General features: G+C 43.2%; 1 protein-coding gene across 10 annotated transcripts in view; it reads left to right on the plus strand.

The window, feature by feature from the left end:
* Positions 1-18,178, plus strand: part of ABLIM1 (actin binding LIM protein 1) — a 312,026-nt gene that overhangs the window by 154,838 nt on the left and 139,010 nt on the right. For all 10 annotated transcript variants that reach the window (XM_067709328.1, XM_067709325.1, XM_067709326.1 and 7 more), the window contains exon 2: positions 7,083-7,217. In XM_067709328.1, coding sequence (XP_067565429.1) covers positions 7,083-7,217 — 135 coding nt within the window. The remainder of the gene's footprint in view (positions 1-7,082; positions 7,218-18,178) is intronic.

Genomic DNA, 18,178 nt, shown 5'->3' on the forward strand with positions numbered 1-18,178 from the left:
GATTCCTATCTTTAGACAGAAACCAAACTTACCAGCAGAAAATCATTTTGTGATTGCAAATCCAGACCAGTCCTAACCAGACAGTTTTCCAACCCAGGCCCCTCTGCTCAGGGTGGAGGCTGAATGCATCCCCTTGCTCTATTACCCTTCCCCTGTAAGTGTTCTTTCCCCATAAATTGCCGCAGCCTGGAATAACTTCTTTTATATTTGAAGTGTTATTTCCCATCTGCTTGTTTACTAGCAGGTGTTACCTTTGGGATTACGATGCAGCTGGGTGTTTACTGCTTCTGAGGTGTGTAATCAGAATTTAGTACATTGTACTAGCTTGGTTTCGTTCTATGCTGTATAATACTTTCCTGTGGAAATCCCCTACCCAGTGCTTCTGAGTGTGGGCTTTGTAGTCAGACAACTTCCTAGTTGTGTAATCTTTTTTTTTTTAACTTTTTATTTTATATTGGAGTATAGTTGATTAGCAATGTTGTGATAGTTTCGGATGTACAGCAAAGTGATTCAGTGATATATATACATGTATCTGTTCTTTTTCAAATTCTTTTCCCATTTGTTACATAATATTGAGCAGAGTTCCCTGTGTTATATAGTAGGTCCTTGTTGGTTATCCATTTTATACAATTTTTTTTTTTTTGCGGTACGCGGGCCTCTCACTGCTGTGGCCTCTCCCATTGCGGAGCACAGGCTCCGGACGCACAGGCTCAGTGGCCATGGTCCACAGGCCCAGCCGCTCCGCGGCACGTGAGATCTTCCCGGACCGGGGCACGAACCCGTGTCCCCTGCATCGGCAGGCGGACTCTCAACCACTGCGCCACCAGGGAAGCCCTTATCCATTTTAAATACAGCAGTGTGTACCTGTCAATCCCAAACTCTCTAACTATCCCTTCCCCCCACCCATCCCACCTGATAGCCATAAGTTCATTCTCTAAGTCTGTGAGTCTGTTTCTGTTTCATAAATAAGTCTTGAACAAGGTATTTGACTCCTAGCCTTGGTGTCTTCCTCTGCACAACAGGAATAATAAAACAGCACCCCCGAAAGGCAGTTGTGATGATTATCTGTGATTGCGAGTGTAAATTAGTTAACACAGGGCCTAGAACATAGTAAGTATTCAATAAATTGTACTTGTTACAATAATAGAATGGTGTTACAGAGTTACATATTGAGATGTCATAAGTTCAAGAATCTGTAGCTTCATATGGGAGATGCTCCAATAGTGGTATTGGATGGTAACTGTATTTTCCCTGATCCAATAATTGAACTGAGAAGTACAGAGAGAACAACTCAGATTATTTGAAATCAGAAGTATCCCAGAAACCTGGAGGAATTGACCATTGAGCTTGCAATTTTGTAGGGTCAGGATTGATGCACTGTGAAACAGAAGCAAAATAAACACAAAACAAGAGAAAATTAAGTGCTGGGTGACAGTGCAGGTATTTAGTGCTTTAGGACTTGGAGGAGAATGAAATAATTTATTACTATAAGCTACAGTGAGAGCTTCAGAGAAGCTTCAGATGACTGACCAGGAAGTGGTCAGGAGGCCTCACTTGTATATTTATATGAATGGACCGCAGAGGATTTTAGTGTCTATCTTTGGGGTTGGCCTCCCAGAGTTCAAAACCACTCAGCACAGTGAGAAGTACTCAGCAATGTAGTTTCTTCTTAAATATCTAAATAGCTGTTGTGGGTCATGTTATTGAAGATCTCTGAAATGAGACCAAGAACTTTAGACTTGATGGATTGGGACTGAGAGAGATAATGGAAGTTATTTGGTTTTATTTTAATAGACTTTATTTTTTAGAGCAGTCTTAGATTTAAAGAAAATTCAGCAAGATAGTACAGAGAGTTTCCGTATACTAGTTTTCCATATGAGTAGCATCTTACATTAATATAATTCTTTTGTTACAGTTAATGACAAAACTGACACACTGTTAACTTAAGACTATACTTTGTTTGTATTTTCTTGGTTTTATATGATGTCTTTTTTCTGTTCTGGGATCCCATCCAGGATACCACACTACATTTAGTCATCAAGGCTCCTCTTGGCTGTGACGATATGACTTTCCTCCTTGTTTTTGATGATCTTGACGATTTTGACGAGTACTGGTCTGGTACTTTGGGGATTTTCTCATGATTAGATTCGGATTGTGAGGTTTGGGGAGGAAGGAAGGTCACAGGGGCAAAGTACTAGTTTTCATCACATCATATCAAAGGTACATGCTATCAACACGACTTGTTGATGTTGACCTTGACCACCTGGGTGAGGTAGTGCTTGTCAGAGTTGTCCACTGTAAAGTTTCTCTCCCACTCCCCCTTCCATACTGTCCCCTCTGGAAGGAGGTCACCAAGCACAGCCCAAACTTAAGGAGTGGGGAGTGATGCCCCACTCCTTTGAGTTGCCTACTCTTCGCAGGTCACATTGAAGAAGAAGGAGCCAGGGAGCAGGGAACTCTCAGCAATCTGAGAAAAAGGGGTTGAAGACTGGATTCATGTGGTGAGAGAAGAGATGACTAAGGGATGTGAGATTGGACAGAATTTCGTGGGAGATGAAAGAGAGGGTGGGATCAGGATGGCTGCACGTCTCCAAGCGTCAGTGATCAGGGGATCGTTTGGGTGTAAAGAGCACTGCATTGGTTTATTGGCAACTCTTTGTTTCATGGCTGTGTCACCTTGGGTGAGTCACTCTGTTCCTCCGAGTCTCAGTTTGCCCATTTGTAAAACGTTCTTGACAGTTTCTGCTCTTCCTACCTTGTTGGGCTCTCATGAGAGTAATGAGATATCTCTCATGAGATAATGCAGATGGAAGGGCTTTGAAAGCCATTAAGCCTGTGTGGTTTCAAAGGCTGGCGAAGGGAGTGACGGTACTAATGACAGGGACGCGTACTTGGGAGGGGGGTTTATTACCTGAGAGATTCTGAATAACTCAGATAACCCGGGGCAAGGTATAACTCATCCTGAGGAGGCTGTCATGGGCTGTGATAGTCACCTGCTAAGGAGATTTTTATTTCAAATATGTTTTCTCAGATATTCTGATTCTGCTGGTCTAGTTGCATGGTCTGTCCCTCAGAAGGAAAGAACTTGGGTAAGACGAGGCTGGTTCTGGAATATTAGGAGGGGCTCCACCTAATCTTTTCAGCTTTCCTCTTACAGCCTTTAATGTCCTCTGCTTGGGGGCACTGAAGGTAACAGGTTTCCTTAATGATCTCAACCCACCCCCACCCCCACACACACACAGTCTCATCACCTGCGATCTCTAATACGCATTTCCAAAGTAACACATCCAAAATGGAACTTTGGTTCTGTTCTGTGCTGGAGTCCCAGGGATGAGGCTAACCTGCTTTACTTGACTGTGAAACTCCTCAGTTAGCCTTGCAATAGCCTGTTTTAACTGAGTCTCCAGAATCCCTCCAAACTGGATATTGTGCAGTGGACGAATCCCTTTACCTTTTCAGGCAAATACATTCTTGGCTCTTCATATACATTTCCTCGCCATTCAGGAGATACGCAACCATGCTTTTGGTTTCTCATCGTATTATTCTTATCTTAGCGACAAACTGATGAGCCATGGAAGATTTTAACCATGTCTGCCCAAATTCCGGGGTAAATCACTGACGACTTGGTACAGCAGAAGAAACTTGGGAAGCCCGAGTGCTGAGTGTACCTCTGTCCATAATTTGCTGCTGACTTTGGGCACAAGGAGCGTAAGCTCTCTGCCCCTCATTTTCCCTGTCAGTAGAATACGGAGGGACCACCCAGGCTCTGAAGGATGGAGCAATGAAGTAAAAATTAGCAGCAGAGCTAGTTGGCAAATAAGAGGAGTACAGAGTTAATGTCATCTTTTATGTTGCAAGGGGCTAAGCACATTTCAAAAATGTAGGCTTGAGCCAAAGGATATACATGTGGTATTAACCAAACTGCCAAAGGAAGTTATGTAAAGGAAACCTCTTTATTGATCTTTAAAAAGCGGAGAGATTCTTTTGTCTCTACTGATTTGAGTTGGGATGAAATAAATACTGAGTCTCTTTTGGTCTTTGGATTCTGTCCTCCAACAAGCAGAGCCCATTTCTTCACAAGTAGGTGGTTCTGATAAGCGTCTGCCTGGGCTGATGTATGATGGAAAGGCAAGTAAACGTGGTGTAGTCTCTGCTCATCTCTGGGTGAAAATAAAGGTCATCTCTGGGCATGGAGGATTGCGCAGTGTAATACATATTTCCAAAGGGAAATGCCTGCAAAATGCAGATGCTGAGCCCAGTTCTGACGTCTGTGACTGGTGCCAGCATGGGCATTGGCACCTGCGTTGAGGGCAAAGGGAAGAGCCAAGAAGTGAAAGGATATCTTCCTTCCCTCATCGTTACTCAGCATAGCTGGCTTGCCTAGCTATAAAAAATGCAAGTGTCCAGAGAAACCGCAGTGCAATTTCTCATCCAAAAATGCCTTCTCCCTCACAGTCAAGAGATCCACTGTGTTCTAATATTGTTTCTGAGGTGGATGGTCTCGTGGGTTACTTCTCTTCACTCTAACTCTTCTCTGTAACTTGCTTAACAGTATTGTCTGAATTCTAAGGGGACAGTAGTTCTTAAACTGTAGTATGCATAAGAATCACCTGAGGAGCTTACGAAAATAACAGGTCCCCAACTCGCACCCCTGGTTCAGTGGGCTGAGGAATCTGCGTATTCAGTACATGGCACAGGGAGTTCTGATATAGGGGATCAGCAGAGCCACCTTGAGGATTACCACCTGGGTGCCATGCTTAGCTAGCAATATATTACTGTACACAGTGCATAAGCCTTTATAAACCAAGTCCTAGTTGCTGCTTCTAGAGCAGTACTTGAGCCTGGCTAAATAAATTATTGCCTGACTTAACAACAATCATCGCTGGACTTATAATAATTTCTGATTTCTAAATTTCTGATTTAGACAAGAGGATCATGAGCTTGGGAGTCAGAAAGCCCTGGGTGTAGATCTTTGAGCCTCCACTTACCGTTACCTGAGAAGGCTGCTCAGCTTCTCTGAGGCTTGATTTGCTCACCTGTCAAGGGGGAACAGTATTCCCCAAGTCACTGAGGGAGGGGTGGTGAGGATGAAATAAAATGACTTATATGTGAGCACCTAGCACCATGCCTGGCACTTAGCAGACAGATGCTCCGTAAATGTTATTTTCCTCCATTCTTATAGGAAGCAGGAGGTTGAAACAAACAAACGAAAAACCTTACATAAAGCAGATATTGTTAAGGGAGACTTTTTTTTTAATGCCCAGGTGAATAGATTTTTGGCCTTGTTACACATCATTTTAAAAGTCAGTGGTTGTTTAGAGATCTTGGAAGGAAGCCCCTTCTTAATTCCTTTAGATAGTACTGACTTCTGTTGTGAATACGGGTTTCCAAGAGAGATCCCAGCAGGCAGATAAGGAAATGCAGGGGTATCACGATGTTCATACCTTTGCCGAACACTTTGGGGTCCAGTGCAGGAATTTCAGGTCAGGAGTTTAACCCGAAACTACACCTGCTCCTGGTCTAAATCTCACAAGGAGAACCTTGTTTCTGAGAATTTAACTAGTAATGGATTAATTGGACTGTCTTATTCAAACTCTTTCCAGGCGAAATGAGAACATTACAGTGGTCTGAGGGAAACAATGCACTATTATACTCGTGGTATACAGAGAGCTCCTTGCTGTGAGGTGCTTTCTAAATTCAATTTCAGCAATACCTGCCCACACCCCCCTCCCCCGGTCCAACCTGGTTTTACCGTTTGAAAAAAGAAATCATCTTTGTTCTTTGTGTTGGTTGATTAATTTTAGGTTCACTGTTCTTATCCCATATCACGCTCATGTAGGTACTTATGTAATACATTTCTGTATATCACACGGTTCCTCCTTCTGAGGACCCAAATCAGAAAAGGAATTTAATAGCACCGAACGCCTCGCTGCATTCTCTGGCTGGACAAACGGCAGGTTCAGTGAAGATCCTTGGGTAGCGTCAAGCAGGTGTCCCCTTGCTGCCTCTACTCTCCTGGTTCTTCGTAAGAGGAGCCTGTAATCCTATTCCTGGGGCACGGCCGTCACAATAACTTCTGTTCTCTGAAGGCCACACTCTGGAAACTGGGAGAATAATCCCTGTAAGCCCCATCATATGATTTTAGAGCCTGGAAAGATCTTCGAAATCCGCTGATCCAATTCCCTTTGTTTTACAGGAGAGGAAACTGAGGTTCAGAGAAATCCACGTAGTTACTAATTTATTTATTTTTTATTATTATTTTTTTTTTGCGGTACGCTGGCCTCACTGTTGCGGCCTCTCCTGTTGTGGAGCACAGGCTCCGGACGCGCAGGCTCAGCGGCCATGGCTCACGGGCCCAGCCGCTCCGCGGCATGTGGGATCTTCCCAGACCGGGGCACGAACCTGTGTCCCCTGCATCGGCAGGCGGACTCTCAACCACTCAGGAACTGTGCACACAACAGGAGGCTCGTAATAGACATCCAACGGGTTGAGTTGCCAAATGAGGATCAGGCATGACTCTTTGGAGACGAGGAACTAGCCAGTGCCTGCTAACTAAGAAGGAAATAAATGCTAACTGAGCCCCTTTGGTGCACGAGTGTTCTGCTGTGTTCAGAGGAGCTGGGGAAAGAAGGAGAAGTAAAAACGGGGAGAAACACAAAAATACGAACTTTAATAAACGGTCCTCGTTGTCAAGGATTACAGTCTGCAGTGAACTCCTGGCTGGAAGGCACTTTCTAAATCAAGATAGGGACGTACCGTACACTAGTGAACCAAATAAGATCATATACTTAATGACCCAATTACCTAGTCCTGGAGAAGTCTGGGAGGAAGAGACAAGACTTCTGGCTGCCAGAGGAGCAAGCCCAGTGTTTTCCCCACCGGACTGTTAAAGCCACAGCTCTCTTATTGATCTGTGTGTCCCCGTAATTATGACATGGGGGCAGAGGCTCCACCAGTGCTTATTGAATCAATATGTGGCTCACTTGATACTGAAATTCTGGGTATATTTATGCGTGCCCACAATGACTGCTTTTGTAGCAATGCTTTCTACTCACGTGGATCTTTTTTTGTTTTTCTTTCAGTGGCCCACCCTCAGGACCCTCACCACCCGTCAGAGAAACCTGTCATTCACTGCCATAAATGTGGGGAGCCGTGCAAGGGTGAAGTGCTTCGGGTCCAGACCAAACATTTCCACATCAGATGTTTCACCTGCAAAGGTATGGACCCTCCAGCTTCCTGGCTGTGTGCCATGTCCTTGCCTTGGAGGCTGCCCCATCCCCTTAACTCCACACCAGTTCACCAGATGGTAAATGAATGTGCTCCCAGACCCTGGAATTGCTCACCTTCTCTAATTTGGGAATGGATTAAACTTAAGGGGGAGACTGAGCTCCCCCCACCCCCAAGACCAGCAGTACACTGCCTTTGGGTGTTCACTGAGGTGCCTGATCCTAGGAGAGGAGCCTAATTGTGGAAGAGCAATGAAAATGGAGTTTTGTGTTTTGTTTTCTTTTGTTTTTCTTTTTGGCTGTGCCACGCGGCATATGGGGTCGTAGTTCCCCAACCAGGGATCAAACCCGTGACCCCTGCTATGGAAGCATGGAGTCTTAACCACTGGACTGCCAGAGAAGTCCCAAGTTTATATTTCTTTCTAAAAATATTAAAAAAAAATTTTTTATTTTGTTGAAGTATAGTTGATTTACAATGTTGTGTTAGTTTCTAGTGTACAGCAAAGTGATTCAGTTATACATATATGTACGTATTCTTTTTCATATTCTTTTCCATTCTGGTTTGTCACAGGCTATTGAATGTGGTTCCCTGTGCTATACTGTAGGACCTTGCTGTTTATCTGTACTTTATATTTCTTTTTCCCTGAGATGAGGGACTCCTACTTCAAAGTAACCATGTCCCAAAGCCATTTTTTAAAGGAGGACTGGAAAACTTTAAGATTGGGGTGCTAGGACACTGGCTTCTGTGCGTGCTTGTGTGTGTGTGTGTGTGTGTGTGTGTGTGTGTGTGTGTGTTGAGAAGTGAGAATTAAGCAAGAACGCTTGGAAGGCCTTCAAGCAGGAAAACACTTCCCACTTAAGAAGTGACCCATCTGTGGTTGATTTCTGTTAACAAGCCCCCCTTCTGGGGATGCAGCTCTTGGCATCTACGTATGAAATGTGCTGTCCTGTTATCCTGGAGCCAGGGCGTGGCCAAGTGGCCAAGGAAGAAGCGAGTAGTTTCTGTGTGTTTCTGTGAGAAATATGTTACTTGAGCTAAGGGCGTGTCTGGATAGCTCAGGCTGGGGTTCAGTGATGTTGGAAGAGGCGGAAGAGGGGCAAGGCTATGAGCCTGCTCTGCAGCTTTCCTCTGGGCTCTGCACGTGGTACCCACTCTCATTCCTGGAAACCGTGTTTCATTTTGAGCCCCTTAGGCTACAAAGGGTCAGCATTGCCATCTTAACCAGCTGTCCCCGGGGTCTCTCAAGTAAGCTCCAGGCTGCCTAGAGACCCTCAAATACATGATCAAAGGCGGCGGGCAAAAGCTTTTCTGGAGTCCACAGCTGTTTCTTTTACTGAGTGTAACCTTTTCAGGAAAAAGAGCACTGGCGTATAGCTCGGGTAAAAAGGTGGAGGGGAAGGAAGGGCGTGAGTTTGGCTCCCATTGAGCGTGACAGAGATGACAAAGGCTATAATGCGCATCATATAGAGAGAGAGTCTTTGATCCTCCTGGAAATCCCTATGAGCAAGTATGATAAATCCCCAGTTTTCAAATGACCCAAGTTGGTTATCAGGAAGCATCAGGTCACACCCAGGGTACTGACTGTGTCCGCACTCTGTGTGCCTTAAGTCCTGCCATTGCCACTAAAGCAGCTCTATGGTCTCAGGCAAGTGACCTCTCTGTGGCTTTGTGTCCTTATCTGTAAAAGAAAGAGACTAGATCACGTGATATTTAAATCACCCCAGGTCTGAGGTTTGCCAATTCTATATACACATAACCATATCTCTACATAATACAGAACCCAGAGGTACTGAATTAGAGCCTTTTAGGTAGCATGTCAGAAAAAAATATAACTTCTGCTTACATCCAGATTGGCTAACTTGGGGTCAGGCATTATATTTTGTTTTATTTTGTGCTCATAGATTTCCTGAGACATGGCTTAAGGAGTAGGTTTGATATGAAATAAACAGAAAAAAGTAAACAAGGGCAGCCCTGTATGTAGTTTATATTTCTAGTTGAAAGTACAAAGTGTTAGTCTCCGGGTGGTCACTGTTCAACACATCAAGATATTAGAAGACACATTCGTTTATCCCCCGGGAGGTAGAAGTTTCCATGCTTTTCTTCTAGTTTAAATCGAAGGACTGAATGTAAGTTATTTATGTTGGAAAGTTGTACCATATATACTTTGTTTCATGCTATCAATATGTTCCTGAAAAGTTGAATTTTTTTATAAATTACATCATATTTTGAGAACACGTCATTCATAGGAATTATTTTTAGTTTAAACAAAATTTTACTAAAAAAATTGTCATCGGTTCTTGTAAATTTGTATTTTCCCATACTTTATCTGTCAAGTCTGCTGTCTTATGTCTCCAACTTACTGGGATCATCCCTTTTTTTACTATCCAAAGAAAGTGTTTAAGCTCCCCATGTCTTATACTCTAGCAAGTTTATGGCTTTTCCCCAAGATTCTAGAGTAGCGTTGTCTAGTAGAAACATGATGCAAGCCACATACATGATTCTGAATTTTCTAATAGCTATATTAAAAAGGTATAACGGGATAGGTGCAGTTAACTTTCATAATATATTTTTTATTTGTCCTTACAGACCCCAAATAGTATCATTTCAACAAGTAATTAAAATAAAAATTATTGAGATATTTGACATTCTTTTTTTTTCATACTAGCTTACAGTGCATCTCAATTTGGACTAGTCAGTCACATTTCAACCATTCGATAGCCACAGGTAGTTAGTAGCTATAGTATTGGACAACACAGTTCTAGAGATTCCTCGAGGTTTACATTCTTGTGGTCCCCTTTTGCTCTAAATTCTTGCCACTCCCAACTTCTTGGTCTCCCCTTTATGAGTGCTGTGCCTTTCGCATGGCTTCACCCCATACTGGACACCATTTCTCTTCCTCCTTTTCCCAAAGCAGCTGTTTTCAGCAGAGTTTACTGAATGTCTGGGATAATGGAGGGAGTTATAGCACAGAATATACAACTGCCTAGTATTCTCAGGCTTTCTCTTTCCTTCCATCCTTCCTTCTTCCCTCCCTCCCTCCCTCCCTCCCTCCGTTCTTTCTTTCTTTCCTTCCTTCCTTCTTTCTATTAACTGGAAAAGTCTATTAATAGACTTTAATTTTTAGAGCAATTTTACATTTACAGAAAAATTGAGCAGACAGTACAGATGAGGGCCATTTCTCATACTTATTCAGAACCTCATCTGCTACCATCTTGGTAAGGCTTCCTCTCTCTACAAAGGCCCTTCTCCCCTCCATCCCAGGGACCCCAACTTCCTTCTCCCTCATTGTCAGATCAGGAGTCTAAATTACCTTAGGGTCTCTACGTTTTATAAGCTCATTAGGAGGGTTTCCCAGAGGAAACAAAAATCCCCTTGAAGAATGCTGTCTTCGTCCTAACCTAAGTGGCCCAGACTGCAGCTAAGTCTTAAAACAACCGTTTTGTTTTCTTTCTGTTACATATAAAGCAGAGGTGTCATTTTTACACAAATAACAAGTGTTGGCGAGGATGTGGAGAAAAGGGAACCCTCATGCACTGTTGGTGGGAATGTAAATTGGTGTAGCCACTATGGAGAACAGTATGGAGGTTCCTCAGAAAATAAAATATAGAACTACCATATGATTAAACTATTCCATTTCTGGGTATTTATCCAAAAAAAATGAAGACACTAATTCAAAATGATATATGCACCCCTATGTTCATTGCAGTGTTATTTACAATAACCAAGATATGGAAGCAACCTAAGTGCCCATCAATAGATGACTGGATAAAGAAGATGTGATATACAATGGATATTACCCAGTCACAGAAAAAGAATAAAATCTTGCCACCTGCAAAAGAATAGATGAATGGATCCAGAGGGTATTATACTAAGTGAAATAAGTCAGACAGCAACAAATACTGTATGATTTCACTTATATGTGTAATCTAAAAAACAGAACAAATGAATAACCATAACAAAGCAGAAACAAGAGTCATAGATATAGAGAACAAACAGGTGGATGCCAGAGGGGAGGAGGAAGGTGTGGGAGAGAAATAGGTGAGGGAGATTAAGAGGCGCAAACTTCCAGCTGCAAAATAAATGAACCACTGGTGTGAAATGTACAGCATGGGGACTACAGTCAATATTTATGTGATACCTTTGTGTGGTGGCAGATTGTAACCAGACTTGTCGTGGTGATCGTTTTGAAATGTATAGAAATGTTAAATCACTGTGTTGTGTACCAGGAACCAACATAGTGTTGCAGGTCAATTATACTTCAAAAACAAACTCACAGAGAAACAGATCAGAACTGCGGTCCCCAGAGGCGGAGGTGGGAATTGGATGAAGGTGGTCAAAAGGTACAAACTCCCAGTTATATGATAAATAAGTACCAGAGATGTAATGTACGAAGTGATAAATATAATCAACACTGTTGTATGTTACATGTGAAAGTTAAGAGAGTAAAGCTTAAGTTTTCTTCACAAGGAAAAAGAAATCTTTTTTTCTATTTCTTTAATTCTGCATCTGTATGAGATGATGGATGTTCACTAAACTTACTGAGGTCATAATTTCATGGTGTATGTGAGTCAAATCGTTATGCTGTGCATCTTCAACTTATACAGAGCTGTATGTCAGTTATGTCTCAATAAAACTGGAAGGAAAAACAAAATAGAGATGTCATGTTCCGATTGTGAGCTAATGTCCCAGGATGGAGGATTTTGGGTGGAGGGCATTTGCTAAAACAAGCCTGGGCTTTTGGTTAAGACCTGGCTGAGTGCGGGAGGAGGAACATTCAGGTTCTGACCACGAGGTGAGTCAGGATCTCTGGGTGATTCTCTCTCCTCCCTCCTACCAGCTCTCCTTCATACATATACCATGGTGCCAAAGCCTCGTAGTTCTTGAGTGGGACCTGAGGGGGCTTTCCGCAATTAGAAAGAAAACCCTAAGATGCAAATACCCGTGGAAATAAAAAGCAGAGATGAACTCTTACTAAGAATGGATTTTGAAGGAGGAGGGACAAAGAGCACACTGAACGTCTTACATGAGAGCTAGACAAGTACGAAGGTGGGACAGGGTTGCAGTGGAGGAATTAGACTTCATAACACAAACTTAAACCCATAAGCAGTCCACGACTTCATAGGTTTAGCTGGAACAGGGTCAGGGTTGGTGAGCACGAATTTTGTTGGTGAACCTATATCACTTCCTGAAACGTCTGATATCTTGGGATCTGATGGTCCAAGAGTTATGTATCCAATTAGTACATGTTAATGGAACACATACTCCATGCAAGATATTATGCTAAATGCTGAGAAAAGAAAGAGCACAGCCTGTTTGTGTGCTGACACACATACGTGTTTGTGTGTCAGAGAACTCATGGGGTATTTGAAGAGGTATCTACATAAGCAACATGTATTATATTGAGTAATAAGTGCTGTGATGGAGAGAAATATAGCATGTGGACTGGGGGCAGGGAGATAGATGCAGAAGGGGGATAGAATGGTAGTCAGGTGGAAATAATGCAAGGTGGCACCAGGTGTGATAGGGACTCAGGGACAGATTTAAAAGACATTTAAAGTTAAGGTTGCTAGGATTTTATGACTGATGGAATATGAGGAATGAAGAAGGATCCAGGTTTCCAGTTGGACTGCCTGGGTGGACAGATGGTTGCCACCAACTAAGGATATACAGCAGCACTGGATAGGCTAGTGCGGGGAGAGAGTTCAGTTTGGGATACATTGTGGCTGAGCCCACATGGTCCATACAGAGTCTCATAGGCTTAGCACTCGAGAGGTACTGGTCTGTGTTGGGAAGAAGGATTCGAAAGTGTTTGGCATCCAGGTAATGGCTGAAGCTCTGTAATTGTGTGTGGAATTCCCCTGGGAAAGGGCAAAAGGCAGGAACTGAATAATAACGATGCCAGCGTCTCAAGGAAGTAGAACCTAATTTCCATTTGTAACCTTGGAAAATGTGCCCATCTGGTAATGAGATGGGGAAAGTGATTTAATTAATGGATGGATTCTATAATTAAAAGAAAAGGAGATCCCCAAAGCTTCTGTTATTCTCTATAATAACCCAATGGAAATAAAATATGGCTGCAGGCTTCTGGATGGAGCTATTCTATATCTTAAGTAGTCAGTGGCTTTGTTTTTCATGCTTGCCCATTAGCAGCAGCCATCCCACTAACTTAAAAGAGGTGTTTTTTTTTTAATGCTATCCAATCATTCTGATACTGTTCCAGTGATATGATCTTTTTTTTTTTTTTTTTTTCCCTGTACGCGGGCCTCTCACTGCTATGGCCTCTCCCCTTGCGGAGCACAGGCTCCGAACGCGCAGGCTCAGCGGCCATGGCTCACGGGCCCAGCCACTCCGCGGCATGTGCGATCTTCCCGGACCAGGGCGCGAACCCGTGTCCCCTGCATCGGTAGGCGGACTCTCAACCACTGAACCACCAGGGAAGCCCCAATGATCTTTTTTTTTTTTTTTTTTTTTTTTTTTTTGCGGTACACGGGCCTCTCATGTTGTGGCCTCTCCCGTTGCGGGGCACAGGCTCCGGACGCGCAGGCTCAGCAGCCATGGCTCACGGGCCCAGCCGCTCCGCGGCATGTGGGATCTTCCGGGGCCGGGGCGCGAACCCATGTCCCCTGCATCGGCAGGCGGACTCTCAACCACTGTGCCACCAGGGAAGCCCCAATGATCATTTTTTAATGTAGCACCTTGTCTGCATCATGATTGTAATACATGCTCTATAAGAGAATAAGAAACCTGTTTAAATAGTATAAATTTAATATTTAATAATTACATATTTAATATTTGATTAAATTTAAGTTAATTATACACACAGTTCATCATATACATTGTTGATACATTATATTGTTCATTATAATTATTGTTGTCTATCTTGAGCATTTTTTTTCAGGATAATGCCCTAGATCCAGTTTTCTTCCAGAAAGTTCTAGAGCATTTAGAAACGATCAGGGACCAGAGGATTGAGAAGGGCTATCTAGCTAAATGTTCTGTTTTCAGTGAGCCTTTCCTGGACTATACTGTATAAGATTTCAGCTGCTCCCTATACCATATCTCTTTCTAATGTATCTTTTTTCCTTAATATTTATCATTATTTAGTATATTTTATTCATGTATCTTTACCTCCTACTAAAGAGTAAGCTCCCCTCGAGGGCAGAGATTTTTGTCTGTTTTTTTTTTTTTTTTTTTGCGGTACGCGGGCCTCTCACTGCCGTGGCCTCTCCATTTGCGGAGCGCAGGCTCCCGATGCGCAGGCTCAGCGGCCACGGCTCACGGGCCCAGCCGCTCCGCGGCACGTGGGATCCTCCCGGACAGGGGCACGAACCCGTGTCCCCTGAATCGGCAGGCGGACCCCCAACCACTGTGCCACCAGGGAAGCCCTTTTGCCTGTTTTGTTTACTACTGTGTACCTGGTACCTAAAACAATGCCCGATGTATTAGGTGCCCAATAAGGGGAAAGCTGACTGAATGACCAGTAACCGTGTATTTCTTTGTCACTTGAATATTTGTAAGTGTTTCTAATGGCATAGCTAGTCAACAAGATTTATTGAGTGCTTACTATGATATATGCCCTCAAATGCTTACTAGACAGCAACATTATCTTTTGAAAAGAACGAGTGTAAGTAAAGCTATCTGTCATCGATTACAGAGCTACACGTTTGCCTGGCAGATGGAACAGATAAGAGAACTTGTGCTGAAGGCTACTGTCAGGCAGCGCTTGGGTGAGATGTTGCTGCTGTTTAGTTCTTTATGCTGGTTTAGACCCTTAGCTTTCATTTAACCCACTGGATGTAACCCACTGCATGTGGGTTATTTTCTGACTCAAGTGGACATTGATATAGCTCTAGTAAAATGGAAGCAATTTCTTATATTCCCTAAGTGCTGAGCTCGGGCTTTTAATACCTATTTAGAGAATCTGACTCTTTTGGAAATTGATTAAATGGAAGAATTAATCCGGATGCAAGAAAAATAAGTCTGATGCAAATGTGCTCCCTTCGCACAGCAAATCAGAAACCACTTTCATGCCATCTTTTGTTGATAAAAGAATAATCCTGTGTAGCTTATCTTTTGAATTTTGCACCATATTAAAGTGTTACCTAGTCAAATAAATATAATTTAGGTTATAAGGTTTTGAATTCCAAAGTGAAATAGGATAAAGGCTCAGAACTTCTCCAGAATACGCTGCTCAACAATTTTGACTCTTGCTGGGAGTTAATTATCCATGGGTCTCTTGTGAGCATAGGCGCCGGTAGCTTGTTGTTCTGAATTATCTTTCCAAGGATGTTTGTATAGTGAACATTCTTGGAAGATAGAGATAGTGCTTCCCTCTGGAATAGGGGATGGATTTGTTTGCTGTCTAGTATAATAAAGATAATGTCTGCCTCTAGAAGATTTGCTTGCAGCTTATTATGAAAGATTGGGGCTTCCTAAGCTCGGGGTTCCTCAGTGACACAAACCCCCTGCACGAGCAGCATCCTGGTGACCTGCTTCTCTTGCCTCTGAGGGATTTGGGGGGTCATGGGGAATGGGTAACAAATATGAAGCTCATGTTACTCGCCCTGAGTCATAAAGTCTTTCGCTTCTTTTTTTTTGCGGTACACGGGCCTCTCACTGTTGAGGCCTCTCCCGTTGTGGAGCACAGGCTCCAGACGCGTAGGCTCAGCGGCCATGGCTCACAGGCCCAGCCGCTCCACGGCATGTGGGATCCTCCCGGACCGGGGCGCGAACCCGTGTCCCCTGCATCGGCAGGCGGACTCTCAACCACTGCGCCACCAGGGAAGTCCTATCTTCTTTAAAAAAAAAAAAAAAAAAAAAAAAAAGTCTTTTGCTTCTGACCCAGGAGTGTCATGTCTTCTGCCAGCATCCGTGAAATCAGGGCAGGCTAACTTGTTAGCTTGCAGGTAAAAATCTCAGATTCTTTATAGTTCCTGAGAGCTCTGTTTTGTGTCCATGGAAGCTTACTTTTTGAGAAAGGGAACGCTGAAGTTCACCCAGCTTGATCAAAGAAGAACACATTTTCTAAGAAGATGATTTGTACAACAAAGGTTATGGGAGTGTTTATATCATAGAGGAGGGAGGAAAATGGAAATGTTCCTCAAGCATTTTTAAAGCAAGCACTGAACTCATCCTGTTGCTGTTTCTTTTCACGTCCTGACCCTGAACCCTTGGAGTACCCCGTGGTCAGACCTCATCTCTATGTCCACTTTCTAGTGAGCTCATCTAGTCTCATGGTTTACAAGTACCATCTGTACCCTGACAAATACCAACTCGATTACTCTACCCTGCAATCCAGCCTGGTATCTTCAAAGGCCTTCTCAGCATCTCCGGTAGGCCTCTCAAACCTAATTCCTGGTTACTGGCACCATCCCTACCCCCTAACCTTCTTCTCCAGTCTTTTAATTTCAGCAGTTGTCAAGACCTTCCTCCCAGTTGCTCAGGCTAGAAACGTTGGAGTCATTTTCACTCCTCTTTTTCTTTCACATGAAGCAAGTATTCCACCAAAAATCCCTTTGGCCCTATCTTCATAGTATATACAAAAATCTGACTGTTCACACTATCCCAAAGATAATGATCCTACTCCAAGCTGCCATCATGTTTTGCCTGGATTAATAATGGTATTGGGTCTCCCTGCATCTGCCGTTGCCCCCCTTCCCCAGATTACTCGTAATGCAGTAGCCAAGGGGATCCTTAAAAATAAAGCCAGATGCTGTCACCTTTCCAAAGCATTCCCGCATCTTTCAGAATGAAAGCCAAAGACCTTAATTTGACCTTCAGGGCCCCTCCTCACTGTTAGTCGTCATGTCCCAGCACTTTCTGGCTCCCTCTGCCAAGCTACACTGACCTGTTTGATTGCTCTTAAACAAACCAAGCTTTGAAGAGCCTCAGGACCTTTGCACTTACAGTTCCTTTTGCTTGACAAACTGTTTATCCAGATATGTGCCTGGCGCCCTCCGTCACTTCCTTTGGGTCCCTTCTCAAATGACATTTATCAATGAGATCATCTTTGACACCAACTGATATGGATACACGTGTATATGTGTATCTGCGTGTGTTTACATATATATGTATTTATATACGATTTAAGTTATGTGTGGTTTGTTGGTTGCCTGTCTCCCCCTGCTAGAATGTAGGCACCAACGGGTTTGTACAGCAGTCCTTAGGAAAAAACCTAGCTTACATTAGGCACTCAATAATAATGGCTGAATGAATGAAAGAAATGTTTATCATTGATTGATACTAATTATAGATTATTATTTCCAAATTATTAAATCCAGGTCACCCAGGCTTGATTTCAATCAATGTCTTCTTAAGTGCGGGAAGGAGAAAATTATTTTTGTAGTTCCCAGATACAACATTTCTCACACAGGGAAAAAATATTCTCTCTTCAATATTTTTTTCAACCCTTCTAATTTCATGAAGCAGAAGATCTTTATAACAAAGAGAGAATAGCTGTCAGGCACAGGGCCTTAATCAGGCAATGATATCAAAGCTCAAACTGAATCACATTATTTAATTATTTATTTCTACAGATACTTTATATAGAGGGCAAGTGGCCCTGGAAGTTTTGATTTACAGTAATGGTATACATTTGCCTTTTAAAATAATTGTACTTCATAAAAATGAGATTTATTTGTCTCTATCCTGCCTAAGGAGAGTGCAGGCCTGACTGAGAGCAGAGACCGAGGCCAGGGCCAGCTGAAGGCTTGGGTGGGACTCAGAATACCAAAGCAGGCTCTTCAGCTGCCTTTTTCAGAATGCACTTCCATGATTACAGACCATGTAATGAACAACAAAGCCGTGTGGCTGACAGGGTCTTGGTACTCCAGCCGGGTGTCAGGCCTGAGCCTCTGAGGTGGGAGAGCTGAGTTCAGGACATTGGTCCACCAGAGACCTCCCAGCCCCACATAATATCAACTGGTGAGAGCTCTCCCAGAGACCTCTGTCT

Source organism: Pseudorca crassidens, chromosome 16 (genome assembly GCF_039906515.1).
Source record: "Pseudorca crassidens isolate mPseCra1 chromosome 16, mPseCra1.hap1, whole genome shotgun sequence".
NCBI classification, from domain to species: domain Eukaryota; kingdom Metazoa; phylum Chordata; class Mammalia; order Artiodactyla; family Delphinidae; genus Pseudorca; species Pseudorca crassidens.